Source organism: Lycium barbarum, chromosome 2 (genome assembly GCF_019175385.1).
Source record: "Lycium barbarum isolate Lr01 chromosome 2, ASM1917538v2, whole genome shotgun sequence".
Classification (NCBI taxonomy): Eukaryota; Viridiplantae; Streptophyta; class Magnoliopsida; order Solanales; family Solanaceae; genus Lycium; species Lycium barbarum.
This window is the reverse complement of record NC_083338.1, coordinates 138,590,745-138,611,810: the sequence shown is the minus strand read 5'-3', so window position 1 is coordinate 138,611,810 and position 21,066 is coordinate 138,590,745. Positions and strand designations below refer to the sequence as shown.

Sequence of the window (21,066 nt, the reverse complement as noted above, 5' to 3'; positions counted from 1 at the left end):
GAGTGGGCGAACTTGTGAAATCGACGACCTTTGGCAAGAACATGTGACAAAGAATCATGATTGTTACTAAGAATTGAAGTCGGAACAAAAGATAAAAAGTAAGAGTTGGTCTTTGTTTTTACAGTTTTGTTTGTATACTTAAATTTTTTATTTTATTTTTTTGTTTTAAAAACTAGGAGCTAATTAGTTTATTGGAAATTAATTTCAATTTTCAAGTGACAGAAGAAAGGAGGAGTTAATTCCACATGTACTGTCGCTTATCAGATTAAAAGCGATTATTGGAGAATAAAACACACGCAACACATCATTTTCGAATTTTATGTACACCTAATAGTTTTAGAGAGTCCAGTACATTAAATTCCTACACGGATCGGACCACAAGAATAGTAAGCAACCTATCCACCAACTTAATAGTTTAGATATGAAACTCTAACCGGACTTTATTTTTTGTTCTCTTTTTTCGTTTGACGGGAAAATTGTACCACTTGATATTTGATATTCTCCACTAAGAAAATTTACTACTCCGTAGTTAGAAAAGGGGTTGTGACAGGAGGTGAAGGAACGTCAAAATGAAACAGAGCAAACACTTATAACTGTACTCTTTTTGGGATATTGTTCTTTTAGGCACATTGTTAAATGGTTCTAAGGGTTACGTTTTATCAAACAAATTACCTAAAATCATAACCACTATTAATGAACAAAAATTGCTGAAAGTAATGAGAATAAGGAGAATTGGACAATGATTGATTTTGAAAGCAAACCGAAGCAATTTGCTCTTTAATTTTAAACCTCAAACAAATGAATGAATCAAAAATTACAGTATTCACTATACTGAATTAGCGTGTACAACTACAATACCCAACTAGTTTCCTGCTATTCATTTTCTAGACTAGAGTTGAACAAGAAGATGTAGATGGATCATACAAAGCGGGAACCAAGTATTTCCTTCCATTTGTACCATGTGCATTGTAGCTTGCACCTGTAGTTTTGTCTACCAATAAATCTCCTGCATAGCCAGGGTAAGCACCCTTAGCATAAACACCAGGGCAGGCAGATGCAGCCTCCAAAGGCGCATCTGCTTCGCCCTGATAGTAACCATTTCCAAATGGGTTCGTGGCGGTTCCAGCCAATAAGCTAGCCAAGTTGATCACCATACCATCAACACCCACATCGTTGTTTGGTGCACCCAATGGAGGGCTTTGTGGTCCGTAAATGGGCTGGTGGAATGGCCAGGTGCAGTAACCAGCACATTGGGTTTCTGAGTTACCAACCCAAATATAAGCAAATTTGTAAGTTTTGCCCTTAATAATAGCACCTTTGGAAGACCCATGGGTTCCACACCGATTGACACAGAACCCATCAACGGCAACATCAGAGGCGGTCAAAACAATGTTAATAGCATCTTTTTGTTCACCCTTTGATGCTAATTGAACGATTTGTTTTTGTGTCAATGATTTTCCTTGGGAATAATTTTCAAGGAGTACTTGTTTGCCTAAAGAGAGGGAAAGGGTGTTCTTCGAATTGGCGAGATGGTAGTATTTTTCTGTGGTTTTCCACCATTCGGCTACTGAAGGATGGGTTTTAGATGGAGTCGGAGAAGAAAGGGAAGTGATAAAATCGGATACAATGGCCCTTTGGGATGGCTTGAATTTGCCATACCATATTAGATTGACAGAGATTTTGCCAGAAAGAAGCGGACCTTTGTGGTACTGCAAGAGCTGATCTTGGACTAAAGCATTGAGCTTTCTTGAAGCAAAGCACACATTAAAGAAAGAAATTACAAGAAAGAGTTTCAAAATCAAATGGGCAGCCATTGAAAAATTAAGAGTACTAGAGTAGAGGAAGAGAGGAGCTGTGGAGTGAGATGAGATGGTTGTGAGGAATGGTGGTATTTATACAGAACAGTGAGAGAGTAATTGGGTGGTGAGATTTTTATTTAAATGTTCTATATAAAAAGCATTAAAACGAGTCATGGAGGAACTTACTGAGAAAGTGACATTTTGCTAAAATCAAACGCATTACACTTTTAGGTGAGGACGGAAAATTTGGTGCTACGTAAGTGGATAACAAAAAAAGCGTTACAGCTTAGTTACAGCATTTGCTTTGGGTCCATAAAGTCTATTGAGAGCTCTACTGTGGGGCCTGAAGGATAATAATTGAATAACAGCAGTGACTAAAAAAGCAAAGGGTATATTGGAAATTTAGAAGGTACAGACTACAGAATTTGAGACGTTGAGGCTTTAATGAGAAAAAAGAAAAAGGGTATTGCACAGGCTGGATAACAAGAGGCAGTTATGGGGAAGTGTGTGTGTGGAAATATGACGAGGAAAGAGTCTAGCTGGCCAGAAAAGGAGTTTTGAGAAATGTGACTGAGCATTCTTGTTTAAAATATATGCCATTCGTTTTTTCTCCGTAGTAATAATCTCTCTATTTTAATACGATATTTAAGAAAGCTTAAAGGTTATTGAAACTTATAGTTCAAAATAAGTTTTGAATGTTTGTATGGCTGTAAATCATTTCATAAAGTGAATCTGTTTTTAAATTAGGAAAAAAGTTATTCATTTTGATACGAATTAAAAAAGAAATAGATTCACATAAATTGAAACAGAGAAAATACGATTTTTAATTTTTAATGGTTGTTAGTTTATTTTCCTAGCCCTTAATTAATTTCAAAAAACTTGAGAAAAGCATCCGAGGTGGCTGTGGCTACTGGCTAGTTAATAAGTGGACACAACAAAAGTCTCGTGAGATATATGGCTGCAGCATACTAAGAAGAGAGAGCTGTGAAATTGAATAATCCAGCTGGATCTAGCTATCACGTGACAACTGTAATTTCCATTTTAACTTGCTTTTATCCGCTTCTTCTTTTTCTTTTTTTCCTTTTATGCTTTAGGCTCCTTTGCTTTAGCAGTGCTCTTTTTTGCATTTATGTGTTTCAAAAAAACAGATCAAGACACAAAAAAATTGTAAAACCACATCATAGCAAAATAGTGGAGCATAGGTGAGAATTAACTTCAAATGTCTAGTATTCTCTATGAAGTTACCATTGTAAATATGATGTGCTTCCTCTTTTAGACCCTTCATAGTGAGATAAAAGGACGGACTACTACGGAAATTTACTGGGAAGTGAGAACGGTCCTATTCTTTAGTTAAATGTTAGTATTAAGGACGTCTCTTAATAGTAAACATACTTTAAGCGGGTCAAGTTAAAGAACTGGGTCGGATAGGATGATTTTGGAACTAAATAAATCTACATATTAATTTTAATTTTTTAAATATTTATTTTCCTAAAAACTTACGGTTAACACGTTATGATTATAGAAGGTAACTAGATAAAGTTGAGTGATTTCAGATTTTCAGTGACTAATTACTATAAATTGAGTGACCATTTAACTCCTTCATAAAATATGAAGATTCACCTTTTTAGTTAAAATATCAATTTTACAGTTATAAATTTATTTTTATAAAATAAACACACAAAATCAAACTCTAGAAAAAATTCAAGAAAATATTTTACTTGAATAAATTCAAGAAAAATGCATTGACGTACAAAAATTATTATCCACAAGTTACTCATCGAATTACAAAATGCTGTTAAGTTAATTATAAAATGTAGATTGTATGTTCTCAAGGAAGCCATTCTCTAATCCCAGAATAAAGTAACGGTGTTAGAATATTATAATGTGCATATATATGTGAAATGGATAAACTAGGTTAATTTTTCTGCACTAAGTCAGTTTCCAGAAATGTGCGCATCCAATGAACTCCACAAATCAAGAATGCTCAACTTATTTAATTTTAAATTTTCACACTTACCAATTCTTAGTTGTCCGGTACATTGCACACTATGTCAGCTTACACTCCGTCACACTTGGATATATCGCGTGTACAGTAATTAATTAATTAAAATACTAATATAATTTATAATTAGCTACTTGAGCAAGTACAGCTTGCATTGTATTAGATCAATGGTTTACAAAATGCGTTGTTGAAATGAGATAAAAGCTAAATACTCTACTAGATGATAATGGGACAGTCACGGATAAAATAGTGCAATTTCCTTGCACTACGTCTTAACAATTATATGTACAAATATTTTTGATAAATAGTTGCGAACCATAGATTCAAAAACATGGGAAAACTATAGACATTCTTGTCATGTGCAGCGTTTGACGTATTTTAATCAATTTCCAAGAGATGATGTTCGTGGGACTTTTTTTTTTTTTTTGGCCACAAATTCTTAGAGGGAAATATTGCTGACTCATACTCGTATTTAGAACATAGAGTTATGTAAGATTTGCTAATTTTTTTTCTATGACTTTCCTTTCTACTTATTTTTGGTGATTGAACGAGCCGTTAATTATGAGGAAGGAGAGGTATACGGGCGAATATTTACATCGCAAATATTTGATCATTTAATTCTTGAAACTACTTCATATATGGACATGTCAATAAAGTAGTTATGTACATAAATTCACGAGCCAGAATAAATAATAACAAGAATTTTATACTAAAGATTCAAAAACCAAAAGGATAGTATTATGCGTCTACTTGCAATGCCCTAAAACCCAGGTAACTGTTACTAGGAGCTAAAGGATCAGCGTGTCTCACGGATGCCTTTTGTTTTTAATCTTAAAAAAACATTTCCAGCTGTGGATAACACTATCCTAATGTACTAAAATGCCATTGTTTAATTATTCGTGAACATTGCTTACGTCATACTTAGCTAACTAAATAGTTTTTTTTATACTTAGCTAACTAAATAGTTTTTTTTTAAGTTTTGGGCTGCAAAGGCTAGGGAGCCTTTGAGAATCCTTAGTTCTATACAAAGAATAATCATAAAACACTTAAAAGGACCCAAAAAATAAGATTAGCCAAAAACTATAGAAAATTAAAAAGTCTACGAGGAACGTACTTTTAATTAGAACTTAATTAATTACTACTGCTGCTTGCTTATGATATCCAGCAGCATCTTAGCTGTAAATGGTCCAAGAATTTAGGAACTTTTTGTCTATATCTACATAAAAGAACTTCTGGAGAACTCTATACGAATATAACTACGGTGAACAACTGCGTATTTCATTATCCATAGTATATTCTATCCTCATATATACTATTCCCTGGCAAGTGCTTTGGTTTGTGCCCCTATTGTATCGTCAGGAGCCGTTTGAACATTAATGATTTAAAATTGAAGTTTTGTTTGGATATGTAATTTGAATTTTTTAAGTTATATTTTTTTTTATAGACATAAAACTTCACAAGTTGTAAAAACCATCAAAACTTCCCCAATTCTTATACAATCTTACCAAATGAGCAAGTCATAGTTCATAACGAAATTAATACAATATTAATTGATCAAACTTTAATTCAATAAAATGATAAACTGAACATGAGTTGTAGTTTAATTACTCTTTAATATAATTCTCCCACATGGTTGGTAAGTGTAAATTTGTTATAAATATACTACCAACTTGTAAATCTTTTAATATTTGATATGAATGGTTGGTAAACATGGTTGATAAATATATCTACCAACTTATGGATCTATTTTTACAAAATATAAATTTATGGGTCAACTTTTACATTTAAAAATTTTGAAATCATGATTTGGAATCCCAAATCATGCCTTTTTGGATGCTTTGGGATTTCATCATGAGAAATCGCATGTCCAAACGCCTGCTTAGGATGTTTAGCTAGCGTTCGGCCATAGTTTTTGTGGAACTTGAAAAAATGAGCTTTTGAAGTTATGTTGAAAAATAATTTTTGGAACTTGAAGTTGTGGTTGGACAAGTATTTTACTTTAAAAAAAAATTGTGAGTGGAAGAAAAGTTTCACCCAAAAACTGATTTGGAACTTGGAATTTTTTCTTCAGAATCTTTTAAAAAGTTGATCAAAATTCATGCACAAACAATGTTTTCGATTTTATTTTTGAAAAAAACATCCAAGATCTATGGCCAGACGGGAGCTAGTCTTTTTCGAGACGTATAACTTATAAGAGCTATTTGGCCACTTGATTAAAAATAAATAATAAGCATCAAATACTGAAAAATATTTTTAGATATTTAAGTTAAATATACAAATAAATAGTAGTGTTTGGATAGATATGTTAAAACCTATAACAAGTAGTCAGTGTGAGCACTTCTTAATTTTTATTTAAAAGATTAAAATGTCCTTAAAATTATTTACCAAAAATTATAGATTTAAAATTACTTTTACGCGAAAAGGACGAATGATGAAACAGTATGAAAAGAGACTTAGAAATTTTGCTTTGAAAAGAATATTTTGAGGATTATAAAAAATATTGGCAATTAAATAGTAAAACGTTTTACATGACTAAAATTATTTATGAGCTCAAATTTCATTAGTTGGGATAATTAACTTATGACTTTAAATTAATTTTGGCTTGTAAAGACACAATTTTTAAGTATCTCTGATGTGTATCAAACGAGTATATACGTGCTTATAAATTGGCCAAAGCAAAATCTCTTAGTAGTATTTCAGCTAAGCACATGAACAGACCTTCTATTGTCAACCGAATTGATTTTTTTTTTTACACTACCTAATTGAATTAAATACAAAAAAATGTCAGTTTGAATGGCGGAGAGAATATATACAGTTCATGCATGCATTCAAGTATAGAGGGATCCAAGGTGGGAATATCGTTTACTTTGCCTCACTCCTTACCTACCAAGCATTTTATCTCTGCAATTTCAAGCTAGTCTCTTCTTCATTTTTGAATACACAAATTGCTTGTTCTTAGCACCCGGACACTACGTTGGTCCGAGTCACCCAAATATTTACCATATTTAAATTTTCCAAATATGGTAGGATTTTTTACAATATTTGAATTTTCCTATAATTGAAGGAAGGTAAAACATTTTATTATTAGATATAAGAAAGGATCTCAAAGTTTTGTAGTTCTCACATGAAATTTTTTGTCCATTTTATTTCTAATTCTTTAATTACTTTATAAGTTTTCATCCATTTTGGTAAATTTGAATAACTTTATGGCTTTCTTAAATGCTACAGGGAGTGATTTGATAGTGATACCACAAAAGCTCTATTTATTCAACCAAATTTAAAATTAATCCAAAAATTATTGTCTTTCTTTTATGTGAAATGATTATTAAATTTGTTTCAAAGTATTTTTTTCCTATGAAATTTATTATAGACAAGTAAACAAGGTTTCGTGACATTCCCTTTCTACCTAAGTACTTAATTATAAAATTAAAAATTATTTTTCATATATAACTAAAAATGTTTGAAATAGTAAGTAAAAAAAGGCAGTTAAGCCCTCTGAATAATAACAAGAGGGGGCTACTCATATGGAAGCACCCACCTCCACTACTAAAAAAAAAAGGATTTTCCAACCTAAAAAATGGCTATCTCCTACCTCATGAGGTCGGTTTTGGTCAAAAACTGACCTCAAAATTAGGTCGGAAATATTACCGACCTCATGAGGTCGCAAAAACCCAACCTCACGAGGTCGGTAATTTTTTTACGACGGGTATTAATTAGATAAAGTACCGACCTCACTAGGTCGGTAAATTATATTAATAATATAATGATATGAGTTTACCGACCTCGTGAGGTCGGTAATTTATATGAATATATAATATATTGTTTTAGATTTCCGTCGTCATGAGATCGGTATTTCACAATTTCTGCAAAATATTTGCAGAAACCCGACCTCATGAGGTCGGTAATTTGTAATTTTTGGGAAAATTTTGCGGACAACCGACATCATGAGGTCGGTAATTTGCAATTTTTGGGAGAATTTTGCAGAAAACCGACCTCATGAGGTCGGCAATTTGCATTTTATGGGAATTTTTTTTGCAGAAAATCGACCTCATGAGGTCGATAATTTGCAGTTTCTGGTAAATTTTGCAGAAAACCGACCTCACGAGGTCGGTATTCTGCAAAAAAATTAGTGGGAACTAGCTGCTATTCCAGCTGCCCCCCTGTCAAGATGAAAATAATTTTATATTCAACTAAAACCAGCTCAAATAACTGTCAACAATTCACCAAACTACTATAAATACACAAAATATTAAGCTACTTCAACAAACACATATTACAACACATATATCAAAAACCACCAATACATCAAATTCAATTCGAAACTACTTCAAAGTTGAATCAAAACGTCATTCAAACATTCACAAGAGACATTAACTACTTCAACCTTTACAAACATCCACAAAACATTAAACTAGTCTACACTAAGTTAGTCTACAACATTAGACTACATTCACAAGAGACATTAAGCTACTACAAAATTCTGAATGATCTTCATTTATTCAGAAAGAATAGCCAGGTTTGTCGAGTCAGACCTGAAAGCCTGCAGGCTCACTGGTACTCGAAGCCCATCATAGCTAAGTTGCACATCGATGCCTTCCGTCTCCTTCAGTTTCAGTAGCCTTTCATTTACTACTTCATGATCCATGAGATGCATCATGCCTTCAAACCACATCAACATATGAGCTCGTTAGCTATGAAGCAGTTCTTTATGTGCGTCAAATTTCATTTACTACTGATTTATCGGCATTATAACATTAGCAGGATTTACCAAGTAATTCATATATAATTGCAGTATAAAAATCTTCCTTAAAGACAAATCAAAGCTCTGGTAGTTGAAGATCTACTAAGGTCTAAAAGGCACAAGCCAAAAAAGATACTGAAAGCCTAGCCTATCATACGCAGAAGTAAAACAGAAAAAGAAAGAACCAAGGTAAATAAAATAGGAAAAGAAGGAACCAACATACCAGTGAAAAGTGTTCTTTTTGGTTTGATTTTCCGCACTTCATCCAGAGCCTTCAATTGTTTTCCTGGATATGTCAATGACAAGAAATATTTAATTATTCAACTTTTAAAATCTCTAGATACCACCACCCTCGATTCAGCCTAAAAAGAGAAAAAGGATATAACAGATTAGAGCTCACCCTTGGAAGTCCAAAATGTGTTAAGGAAGATCTATCTGGCCGCAAAGCATCCTAAAAATGTCAGGAGACATTTATTAGTTGGTTTAGCATTTAATATTAACTAATTGTAGGATAAACGAATGCGGAGTTCAAAGGAAGAGAGGCAGAGAGGGAGACCAACCATGATAAGGAGTTCACAGTACTGTAGAAGTGGGTAAGTTTCCTCAGGTATATCACTTACATCACTATGAAAACCAGGTCCGGATAGGAAGCAGGAAAACATTAGTCGCTTAGGTTGCTGCCTGCTGATGAAACTCCAAAGCTAGAGAATAAGGAATTATCTAGTAGGGAACCAATGGAAACCATTAGCATAATAAGCAAAGCCATCATAACTTAACCATTTCAACTTATAATGCACAAATATTTTTAGTTAGGGATACTATACAGAAGACCGATGGATCAAATCGTGAGAGAGGCAACAATAAATACAAAAAGGCCAAGTCGAGAGAAGTACATGCACACCTTGTACTACAGATTAGTGTTGTACAATGTCTCTTTCCATATGGTTTTATTTTTTCTTTTGAAATGGGGTAAGTGTGAGTTTTCTTTAACAACGGGTTACTGTTTTTCATAGGTTTGATGAAACTATTAACCAACGCTTCATGAGTGGCAAAAATTTGCATCTAATGCATCTTAGGATGCTATTCCCGATTTCCTGTTAACACTTTGAGCAATCGGGGATAACTGCAATCAAGTTGCTACTGGAAACTCTGAAGATTTTCTGTTTCCTCATGTTTACTTCAAAGGACAGTAAATGTGTCTCCAAGCAATCAGATGAGTGCTTAAGTAGCAGCTTCAGGTACTTTGTAGCCTCAGCTAGAGGATCTTCAATCTGATGTTTTCTCAATTGAGAAGATTTTATTCAATCAAAATATGCAAAATTTGGAATAGCCTCAAATTAATAAAGTTCCTTTTCCCCCATTTTATTGGACACACTCGTTTTCTGGAATAGACTCCAAATGTCTGACACGACCTCACGGATATAAGATGGTGACCACTCAAAGTTTCATGAACTATCTTTCCATCAAAAGAACAAATTCAACTGGTGATAGAGATATCCCTCGGCACACTAGACTCGATATAAAATCAATTCTAGTGTCTTCTAGCATCACTAAGGTCATACAGTACTACTAGCCAAATATGCATATATCATACAAGAGATTGTGAAGCCCAAATTCACCATACTTATCAAGATGTGACAGAAAGCCAGAAACAAAATAATACCTGAACCAATTCTCTATCCGGACCTATTAAACAAAAGCATACAATTTAAGATGCAAATACAGATAATTAATTTTGAAAAGCTCTGATAGCAGACTTTAATTTTCACTACATTTTGAAAATTGGAAGTGCAGTACCAGAAGAAACAATTTCCAGCAAGGTGAACCAAGCAGGGATATTGCCAAATATTAAAGTCAACAAACAAATGGTAAAGGCAAAAGAAACGAATAATGAAAGATTCACAAGTATTTTGATATGGATAGATGAGCAAATATACCTTGACACAGTATAAATCTGTGACTGTAGGAGTATGTTCTATTGCCTCATCAATTTTTACAAGAGCAATGTCATACTGTCCATATCTGTCATAATGCTGCAGCAAGAATATTTTTTATCAATTAGGAAGGTGAAAGGAAACAAAGAAAAGGACATGAAACCCTGAATATTTATTGAAGACATGAGCAAACCTGAGCCAAATAGAACAAAATCCACATAAGTGTTGAAGGGGGCTCTTTTCCCTCACTGCAGAGCATGGACCATAATGTTTGTTATACCCTATTTTAACCGAAGTCAAAATAGTTTACAACATCCCGGTAATTTCGGGGTTAATTAAAGTACAGGAGTCGCCACCTAATTATTTTGGTTAATTAGGACACCTAAATTTAGTTAAAGTAAATATCTAAAGTTAACTCTGTTTTTTTTTTTAAATCTACGAAACCAAAATTCTAGGTAAGGGTTCAACTAATCTAGAGGGAAGGTATTAAGCATCCTCTAAGATCCATTAACAATGGTTAACCGACCGAACTAAAATTTAATTAGGCTAAGTGTAAATGTAGTATTATAGAAAAGAACGTAGCTTTGTAAATGTGGCTAAAGTTATGGATAGACCTGTAACAATACTATTTAAAATAGGACTTGTAGAAATTATTTGTATAAAAGAGTACTTCTAATGCTATTTTAAAAATACAACTTATAAATATTGTTAAGGCTTTAAACGAAAGTATAATAGTGTTGTTTAAAATAATACTTGTAGAGGAGATTCAATAAACATGAACTTTAAATAAAAATTATATTGTATAAATATTGTGATGTAGAAAAGCCTAGACTTATTTTTTAAATATGATGAGAAGGGCATGAATTTTCTTTCACTTTTTTTTATCACTTTTATTTAGCATTATTTGACTAAGAAAAATATGTACAATTGGATGAGGCTTATGAGAATGTTTATAGAATACACTTAAGTTTATATTTGCGTATTAATGATGTTTTGAAGTTTTCCAAGATAGTAAGCATAAATCATAATTACCTTAACTCAAAATATACAGTAGTGCTATTTTTGAAAATCAATTATTCTAATAATAGAAAGAATAACAGTATGATACTATAAATAGTTTTAACATAAAAGAAAAAAAACGGAACCTATGGAACTAATTCTTGTTGTCCCCTTAAATTAAGGACCCATTACTAATACTAGACTCCACTAATTTTACTACGGCGTCTAAATTAACAAACAACGCGTCAATCACACAATAAGAGTTAAATTCATAAGAAAAAAAAAAGTAAAATGGAGGAGTAACATGATTTAAATGGGCTCAGCCCACTTTCCAAAACTGTTGTGGTCCATTGACTGTTGGGCTTCAGCCCAACAGCCTTAATATGTTGCTGCGAACTGTTCATCACCTATTGGGCTTCGGCCCAGATTTTATTTTTTCTTGTTCATGCTGCGAACAGGGGGCTGGACACGATAGGATTTTGTTGGGATTTTAGCCTAACGCCGACTGCGGAGGAGGATGACGAGTCGCTTGGACTCGTATGCGAGATGTCATGCATAAAAAAAGGAAAGAAAGATTAGTACATGATCAATAAATAAGGCTATATAATGTAAAATTCAAACGAGTAAATCAACGGCTTCATTGCTTAAAACGCTTAATAAGTGATTAAGACTAGACCAACCATTTTACTCAATATCTAAACAGCCAACGTGACTTAAACTACCCACTGCCAAACAATTAATTCGAGTTAGTGCTCATCAAGTTTACCATGTGAATAAAGAAAATAAAAACAGGGAAAACAATATTAGAGAGGCAATCTGATGGTCAAACACGAAAAAAAAAACTAAAGCAAACTAGGACTGATTTGAGTCTTTAACTACCCCATGTATGTATTGACAATACGTGCGAACATAAGTAAAAGTAAACTGAATGTCATTTAACAGAACTCAACGGATTTCCGACAAACGACAGATTGAAGACACTATGAAAACAGGATTCAACAGATTTCAGACCAAAATGAGAGGGCTGCTGCTGTCAAACAGCAGCTGAAGCCACGTTTCTCTAAGTCAAATTCCCGAAAACAACGACGACACGTGTAAGAAAGAGAGACAACGCCCAGACAGTTTAGGACAAATAGGGTAATATACGAAACAAATTCAAGATATACATAGCATGCACAACCTCAGTTAAACAAGTACAGCAGAATCATTTGCGCAAATAAACTCCCATAAGCAAGGCATACTGGCAGGTTCGATGACAAGAGAAATAAGCTCGGTACAGGCATAAGAGATATGTGCATTCACGTAAAATCGAAACAAAGCTACGACTAACTCATATTCTTATTGAAAATTAGACAACTAAACCTTAACTAATACTCTGGACTCTACATAAAACAAACTAAAATATTACACACCAAGAACAGAACTGATGCAAATTCTATGGTGGACAACAACCAATCTTATACAGAAGAACGTTTTGGGGAAAAGAAATTTCTTATAGACGTGTTTTATAAAAAAAAAACAACACTGAGACGCAAATCTTAAACCATAGTTTCAAATAAAATGCTTAACATAGTGTAGTAACCTTAATCTTAGAGAAAAATACCAACATTTATCAAAAGCATACGAATTTCCTATTTCATGAAATTTGATATACCATCATTAACACAGAATCGCTTCGAAACTAAAGGAAACACTCTACGCACACAAATAAAGAATCACAAATACGCATCAAGATCCAATCGAACCAAAAAAGAGGAAAGAAGGGATTGCAGCGACCTTTTTCAGGTGCAGTGAAAGGGGTGTCGGGTCTCCAATCTACCCTCAATCTCAAAGTAACAGACGGATTGAAAGAGTAACCACTCAATATTTCAAAAATATCCCGAGATATAGTGATTGAAAAATGTATATATTTCAAAGGGTTTTTTGCGGCTGAGAAGAACTCCCTCAAAACTGGTCTCATGCCTTGTATTTATAGTCTCAAGATAGGTTTTTTGATTTGAAATTGGGCGGGCTGTTGAACTAGGGTTTTCCAAAAACGAATCGAAATGAATCTGAGTGCTGAAAGTATTTTCAAACAGATTTCAAATGGTCTGAATTCGGATCTTATCTGTAAATGGTTCGACCATTTATGGTCTTTGAGGATGAACGTACGTTTGAAGTAAGAAAAGGAATGCTTTTTCCCTGTCAACGATAGAAAGCTCAGACAGAGCAGGCGTGGAGACAATTTTGGTATGAAAATGGATAGACGAAACTGCCATGGCTAAAGAGAAATAGCGTTTTGCTAAAATGGGGAGAGGTAAGAGGAAAAGCTTGTACGGTGCTGTGTATTGCACGAAAATGGTGTTGTTGGCATCTGCCATGGTTGAAAGGGGTTTTGTTTCTTGATTTAGAAGAGGGAGGAGAGAGGGCAAGGAGACGAGAGAGAAAGGACAGAGGAGAGAGGGAGAACAGAGGGGGTATGCGACTGAGAAAGAGGTGATTGTTCATTAGGTTTTTTTTAGGAAATAAAGATTGGGCCGGGTTGGGTACAAATTAATTGGGCTGGTCCGATTTAATATGTGGGTTGCGAATTTGTGGGCTGGACGAGTTTGGGCCATTTGTTTGGCATATTGTGATATAACTTGTATAATATGTATCATGTGGTTGGTGTAAAAAATAAATATTTAATTTAACGAGTCCGAATCCGGAAATGAAATGACGACGGACTATATAAAAAATGTGTGATAACATAATGCTAGTAATTTTGATAGTAAAATAGTGAAATGAAAGTAACGATATTAATAGTAGTAGCAATAAAAATAATAATAATAGTGTTTAGCTCGTCAATAAATTTAAAAAACTCCGGGAAATAAATTAAAATAAAGGAGGGACGAAATTGGGTGTCAACATATGTTACATGTAGAAGTTTATAATAGAACATCAAAATATAATTAGGACATCAATCCCCTTAAGCTCATACAAATTATAAGACATCAATCCCCTTAAACTCTGAAAATAGTACCATATACAATAGCAATCAGATATTTGAAAAAATATTAATAGGACCAACTAAATCAACTAGTAGAGTAAAAAGACTCAACCTCAAGATCATGTACAATGAATGGGTCTTCCTTTATGATGTTAAATTGCAACTCTGAGACTGCAGCTCCCGAAATGATACCACTTTTGTCCACCAAATAATAGTGAGTTTTCTTCATCACCTAAAGAAAGAAAAAAAATGCAAATTTTGAGCTAATAAAAATAACAATTTCTGAAGCAAGTTATATCAACTCGAGCATATATCTATCTCAGAGTGGCAAAAGAATAGTAGTGAACTATAAAACAAATATAGTACTAACTGTTGAGAAATTCCAGCCAGTAGCTGAAAATAAAAATCCATCCAGCAAAAGGATATGGCTCAATATTTAATGTTTGTTGCCAATTTTCTCCCCGTAACTTTCTTCCATCAAATTAACAGCACAATGTCAAATATAGAACATTTACCATCATCAGGAGATTTCTAATTATAGCGCAATATTAATTAAGAAAAGACAGAAAGCATACCTCAAATGGTTGGCTGTGGACGCGACAGCGACGGCGGTACTGATTAGGGACGGTGGCAACGGTGACGGCGGTACTGATTAGGGACGGCGGCAACGGTGACTCCCTGCAATGATGGTGACGGCGACGGCGTATTAGGGTTAGAGAGAGAAGGGGAGTGAAAGCGTTAGAGGGAAAGAGATGGAAATGGAGAGAGAAGGGTTTATTTAGGTCTATTTAATTTAATTTATTTGCCCAATTATACCGACCTCATGAGGTCGGTATATTTAATTATTTTATTTTTAATTTAAAAGAATACCGACCTCACGAGGTCGGTTTATTAAAAATAATTTCAAATTATTTTTAATGAACTGACCTCGTGAGGTCGGTATTCTTTTAAATTAAAAATAAAATTATAATATTAGGCATCAAATAAATTTCCGACCTACTGAGGTCGGTACATTATGTTTTCGAATTTTGGTACAAAATTACCGACCTCATAAGGTCGGTTTATTTTTAAAAAAATTGAAAAATAAATATTACGACTTTACCGACCTCATGAGGTTGGTTTTTTCCGACCTTAATTGAGGTTGGGAAATCCTGTTTTTTTAGTAGTGCTCCAACCCGAAAGTTGTGGGTTCGAGTCGCCGAGGACTAAAAGAAGAGGAGCTCCTGGGGGAGGGGTAAAAAAATTAAAAAAAAAGAAAAATTAAAAAAGAGTCTCCAAATTATAATAATTAAATAATTCAAAATGAGAGTGATAATTTCACATTTTTCAATATTGGATTTTTATGAAAGATGAAATAATCAACGTTTTGTATAATTTAGGACAAGTGGTTAGTTAAACGTATACTGAAACTACATCGTTTAAGAAATTACAATATAGATTTCTTTAAAAAATAAATTAAATTAAGAAAAAAAAATACATCATTTATTAACATGCATTTTTTAAGGACAAGGAACATGCATTTTTTTAAGGACAAGGAAAGATTAGAGTGAGAAAAATAAATTACTTCATTACCTTTTCAAGTTCTTTCGCCGTTTCAAGACTTTTAATTATTTAATTTTAAATGCTATCTTTATTTTAAAAATTTAATATAGTTTGGGCCCGGGTCTAACATGGCAAATTGCCACTAGTATTGTATAGACACTTTTGTCTATGGCTAATCCTTTTATTGGGCTAAAAGGTTTTGTACATTTATAAATTGAGCATTTTTCCTTATCATTTAACAACATCCACAATGTACGACTATATACTTTCTTTTTAATCATTTAAGTTAGGGAAAAGGGTCAAATATACTCTTATACTTTAGTTTATTGGCTAACTTTGCCCTCCGTTAGCCAAAGTAGTCAAATATATCCCTCCCGTTACAAGTTGGGGCCAAATATACCCTTACCGTTAGCAAAGTTTCAAAAATACCCTCATTTCTAACATATTTCCACATAAACAAGTCTAATCATTGGAATTGGGTGACATGAACGCCACATGACATTTAACTTATTCTATGTGGTGCCTACGTGGCAATTTTTTTTTAAAAAAAAACAATCTGGAAAATTGATTTTTCTAAAAACAAATCTGTTAAAAATGGCTTTTATTAAAAATCTGATTTTATTTTATTTTATAAAACCCGCTTCTTAAAAAAAATATTCTGGAAAATTGGAATTTTTTACTAATAAATCTGGAAAATGATATTTTTTAAAATCAGTTTTTTAGATTTTTTTTTTAAATTAATCTAGATTTAAAAAAAAAATAGGACACTTTTTTTAAAAGAAAAAAATACTTTACAGTTTTCCAAATTAAAAAAAAAAAAACCACTTTCCAGATTTATTGACTAAAATATCCAATTTTCGAGAATATATTTTTTAAAAATGGGTTTTATTAAAACAAAAAAGTTTCAGATTTTTAATAACAACCATTTTTTTCCAGATTTGTTTTTAATAAAACAATTTTCTAAATTGTTTTTAAAAAAATTATCACGTAGGCACCACATAGAATAAGTTAAATGCCATGTGGCGTTCATGTCACTAGACTTGCTTATGTGCGAATATGTTAGAAATGAGGGGTATTTTTGAAACTTTGCTAACGGTAGGGGTATATTTGGCCCAACTTTTAAAGGGAGGGGTATATTTGACTACACTACAAGAAAAGATAGATATCGCAACAAAAAGTTTTAGATTTGGCAACAACTTAGTTTTATTGTTGGCAAATGATTTTTTTGTTGCTAAAGAATTTAATTTTATTGTCATAGTATTGATTATTGTTGCAAAAATTACTTTTGGCACAAAAAAAAAATTGTTGCACGTTGTTGCAATAACAGCCGTTGGGAAAAGTTCATGCAATAATTTTTTTTTTTTTTGCCAAAAGTACTTTTTGCAACAATAATCAATACTATGGCAACAAAATTAAATTATGTTGCCACATATATTTTTTCTTGTAGTGCTACTTTGGCTAACGGAGAGCAAAGTTAGCCAATAAACTAAAGTAGAGGGGGTATATTTGACCCTTTTCCCTTTAAGTTATTAATTAATTTCGCTTGCTACGAATGGTTAATTACATGCAATTAAGTTTAAAATGACTAGATATGTAACTCAACCTTACATTCATATTGTATAAAAATTAAACAGTAACTAAAATATATCCACCCAAGGATCTTGAGTTATATAATCAATTATCTTGCATTCATGATCAGCACTTCACAGTGCGATGAGTTGTTAATGTTTGAAGTCAAATTCTGTTTCTTTCTCCACTTGCAATTGCTAAATCTGTGGTCTAATCAAGGGTATGTTTCTGTCTGTATCTTAAGAAGAGGAGGAAAAAGAAAAAGAAAAAAAAAAAAAAAAAAGTCGCGTTTAATTCTCTGTCTGAATAAAAACTTTCATGTTTCCTTTCATGCCAGCAAATATAGCGTAGAAATATAGTTGCTTAGATATGTAAACTGCACGAGTGGCCTTGTCGATTTTGAAACTTGATTTGCTACATAAGATTTGGATATGCATGCATTTAATAAGCTGCTTTTAATTTGACTAAGCAAAGAGCACCTGCACGCTTTTGCCTGTATTTAGAATCTTTATACAAGAGGCGGATCTAACATATAATATGTGGCTTCATATGAACTAGTAATATTTGCTCAAATAATCTCTCTTTGTTATATAAAAACTTAATAAATGTCTGCGTAATTTATTATAACCTCAATTATTACTATTACATATTTATTTGAGCTTCTTGTTGCTGTCACATAACATGAGAGTTTTGATAATTGACAAAGCAAATGAACAAGATATGTGTAAACTAGGTCTACACCCATGTTCCATCGAGACAAATCAAGTGAACCAAACCAGGTCTACAGATATGCTCTGTGTGTCATTAAGTCAAAGACTGCTTCTGGACAAAAATGAATGAAACAGGTTTATGGACATGCTCCATCTCAGATAGTGAGAAGATTCAGAGGCAAAAGAACCAGGTGCTTGAATCAGGCCCAAGAACATGTTCCATCTCAGAGTCCTATTGCGAGTAGAATTTGTGTTTTATGGTAAAAATTTGGTGGACAAGTTTGCAGGAGTTCTTGGCATAATTATTAAGATACTTCAGACTTCTACAATAACACTGAAGCCGCATTGAAAGCAAGAATCCCAAGCCAACTCAAACCCTACTTCTAATTATGGGCCTTACCTAATAGGGATTGAGTTCAGTAGTTTTGAGGCAAACCTAGAGCTATAAATATTCAAGTCATGCCATGAAGAAAGGTTGCACACCTACGAAGAGAGAAAATCAGAAGTTGAGCAAACGCTGTCAAACCTATTATTGAGAGAGTTCTGATTACAGTAACTAAACTTTACATTCATATTTTATAAAAATTAAACAATAACTAAAATGTATCCATCCAAGGATCTTGAGTTATATAATCAATTATATTGCATTCAGCACTTCACAGTGCGACGAGTTGTTAATGTTAGAAGTCAAATTCTGGTTCTTTCTCCACTTGCAATGGCTAAATCCGTGGTCTAATCAAAGGTGTGTTTCTGTCTGTACCTTAAGAAAAGGAGAAAAAAGAAGAAATCTAGTTTAATTCTCTGTCTGAATAAAAACTTTCATGTTTCCTTTCATGCTAGCAAATATAGCGTAGAAATATAGTTGCTTAGATAGGTTGCACGAGTGGCCTTGTCCATTTTGAAACTTGATTTGCTACGTGAGATTTGGATATGCATGCATTTATTAAGCTGTCTTTCATTTGACTACGCAAAGAGGTCTTGCACGACTGTGCCTGTATTTGGAATCTTTATTCAAGAGGTGGATCTAACATATAATATGTGTCTTCATATGAACTTAGGGTTTTTTTTTTTAGCTGGTTAGAAGCTAAGTTATTTATGTATTAAATCTACTTAAGTAAAGTACTATGTTTGGTAGCATTCTTTTGCTATGTATAATATTCAACACACCTAATACGATATTTGGTTTGTAATTAAGAAATTCGCATAACTAATACATGTATAAGTTACAAGGGAATCTATGTTTTATTTCACCCAGGATAGAAGAAAGAATAACTAATTCATTAATAACCAAACCGTGAATAAGTAATCTCTGCATAAAATAATACATAAGTTCCTCTCATAGCTAATCCCTTTATTATTAATAACTGCATAATGCTAACTAGCTACCAAACACCCCTTAGTAATTTTTTCCCAACCACTCCCTCTTTTTAGGTACGTAATTATTACGACCTAAATTATTATTATATATTAATTTGAGTTCGCTGTAGAAGTTTATGATATACTTTAAATCTTAAAGCATTAACATTTTCTTTATTATAATTCTGTTGGCTCTTTGTGTGTAGAGTGTAATTCTCCTGAGAGAAAGTTCATAGAAGGGAAGATGATAGACAGAACGTTAGACCTCTCATACATATGTTGACTTCAAGCTTCATTAATCGCATCTACTACGTACCCACATGTGTAGAGGTTTTGACTTTCTTTACAAATAAAATCAAGAGAAATATATAGGATTGGGTAGGACCAACTGTTATAGGCTTGCCCCCAAAGTAATTAACATCTTCTGCCTCTTGCTTGGGTCACTCAAAAGTACTTTAAACCTTTTCGTTTACGAGATATTTGGATATACATTATTTCTTCTATTTTTATTTATGTGACGTAATTTAATTGAGCATGAAATTTAGAAAAAAAAAAAAAAACTAAAGATAACTTATGTGGCTATAATAACATGCTATTATGGTTAACATATAATGTTTAAAACTTAAATTGTTTCCAAAGTAAGAAAGATATCATTATTTGTTGAACGGATTGATAACGAGATACATAGTACCACATAAAATTAAATAGAGTGAGTTTAATATAGCTAGTAGCTTCATGCATGGCAAGTTGCCATTGAATATTTAATGTCATATCATAAACAACGGCGATTGTAAGGCATCAATGGCAAATCATGACTAGTTGTGAGGTGACCATTGAACTGTAATATTACTAAATTATAGATCTAATGTATATTTCTCTCTCTCTTTTTTTTTTACCAAATTAAATACAATAAAAGGACAAAGCAAATGGCTATAATCTCAGGTTCGAAGGAAACCAGTGCGTGTCTGAAGAGTGTTTCTGTGTCTTGGTACAAATCAAAGCTGTCTGGTTTCCTTTCCTATTGGCAAACATAAGGTACAAAATAAATGGCGTAAGTATATATGTAGATTAGTACACGAGTGGGCTTCTCAATCTTGATCTGCAAGCTAATATTATAGTACTATGTATACACAAATATTAGGAGTCTTACTTAATTAGCTTCACTCTTTAACAAGACACATAATATATAATTATATTAAAAAATGCAAATATTTTTGTTGTATAGCTATAGGAAATTGACGTATACATTCTTCTATTCTCTATTCCGTTTTTCTTTTATATTTTCTTTTTTTATACTTCAAATGAACACTACAACAAATGTGTTATGTAGCTACGAAATTATTAGCTACAACGCAAAATTCGTCACTAATTGTTCACATTTTGCCACAAAAATTACATTTCATCGCTAAATACATGAGCCACATACTTTTAGTGACGAAACACAAA

General features: G+C 32.9%; 1 protein-coding gene and 1 long non-coding RNA gene across 2 annotated transcripts; both read right to left on the bottom strand.

Annotated features, from left to right (window-relative positions):
* Positions 1 to 743: 743 nt before the first annotated feature.
* Positions 744 to 1,910, bottom strand: LOC132627543 (protein PHOSPHATE-INDUCED 1). Its single transcript, XM_060342940.1, has one exon. The coding sequence runs from the start codon at positions 1,812 to 1,814 to the stop codon at positions 885 to 887; it is 930 nt and encodes a 309-aa protein (XP_060198923.1). The 5' UTR covers positions 1,815 to 1,910; the 3' UTR covers positions 744 to 884.
* Positions 1,911 to 8,111: 6,201 nt separating this feature from the next.
* Positions 8,112 to 15,187, bottom strand: LOC132622885 (uncharacterized). Its single transcript, XR_009576032.1, has 6 exons — positions 15,019 to 15,187; positions 10,480 to 14,675; positions 9,103 to 9,262; positions 8,943 to 8,993; positions 8,766 to 8,828; positions 8,112 to 8,460 (listed from the first exon to the last, which is right to left on the bottom strand). It is a non-coding gene; the product is annotated as an uncharacterized LOC132622885 (long non-coding RNA).
* Between the last annotated feature and the right edge of the window lie 5,879 nt (positions 15,188 to 21,066).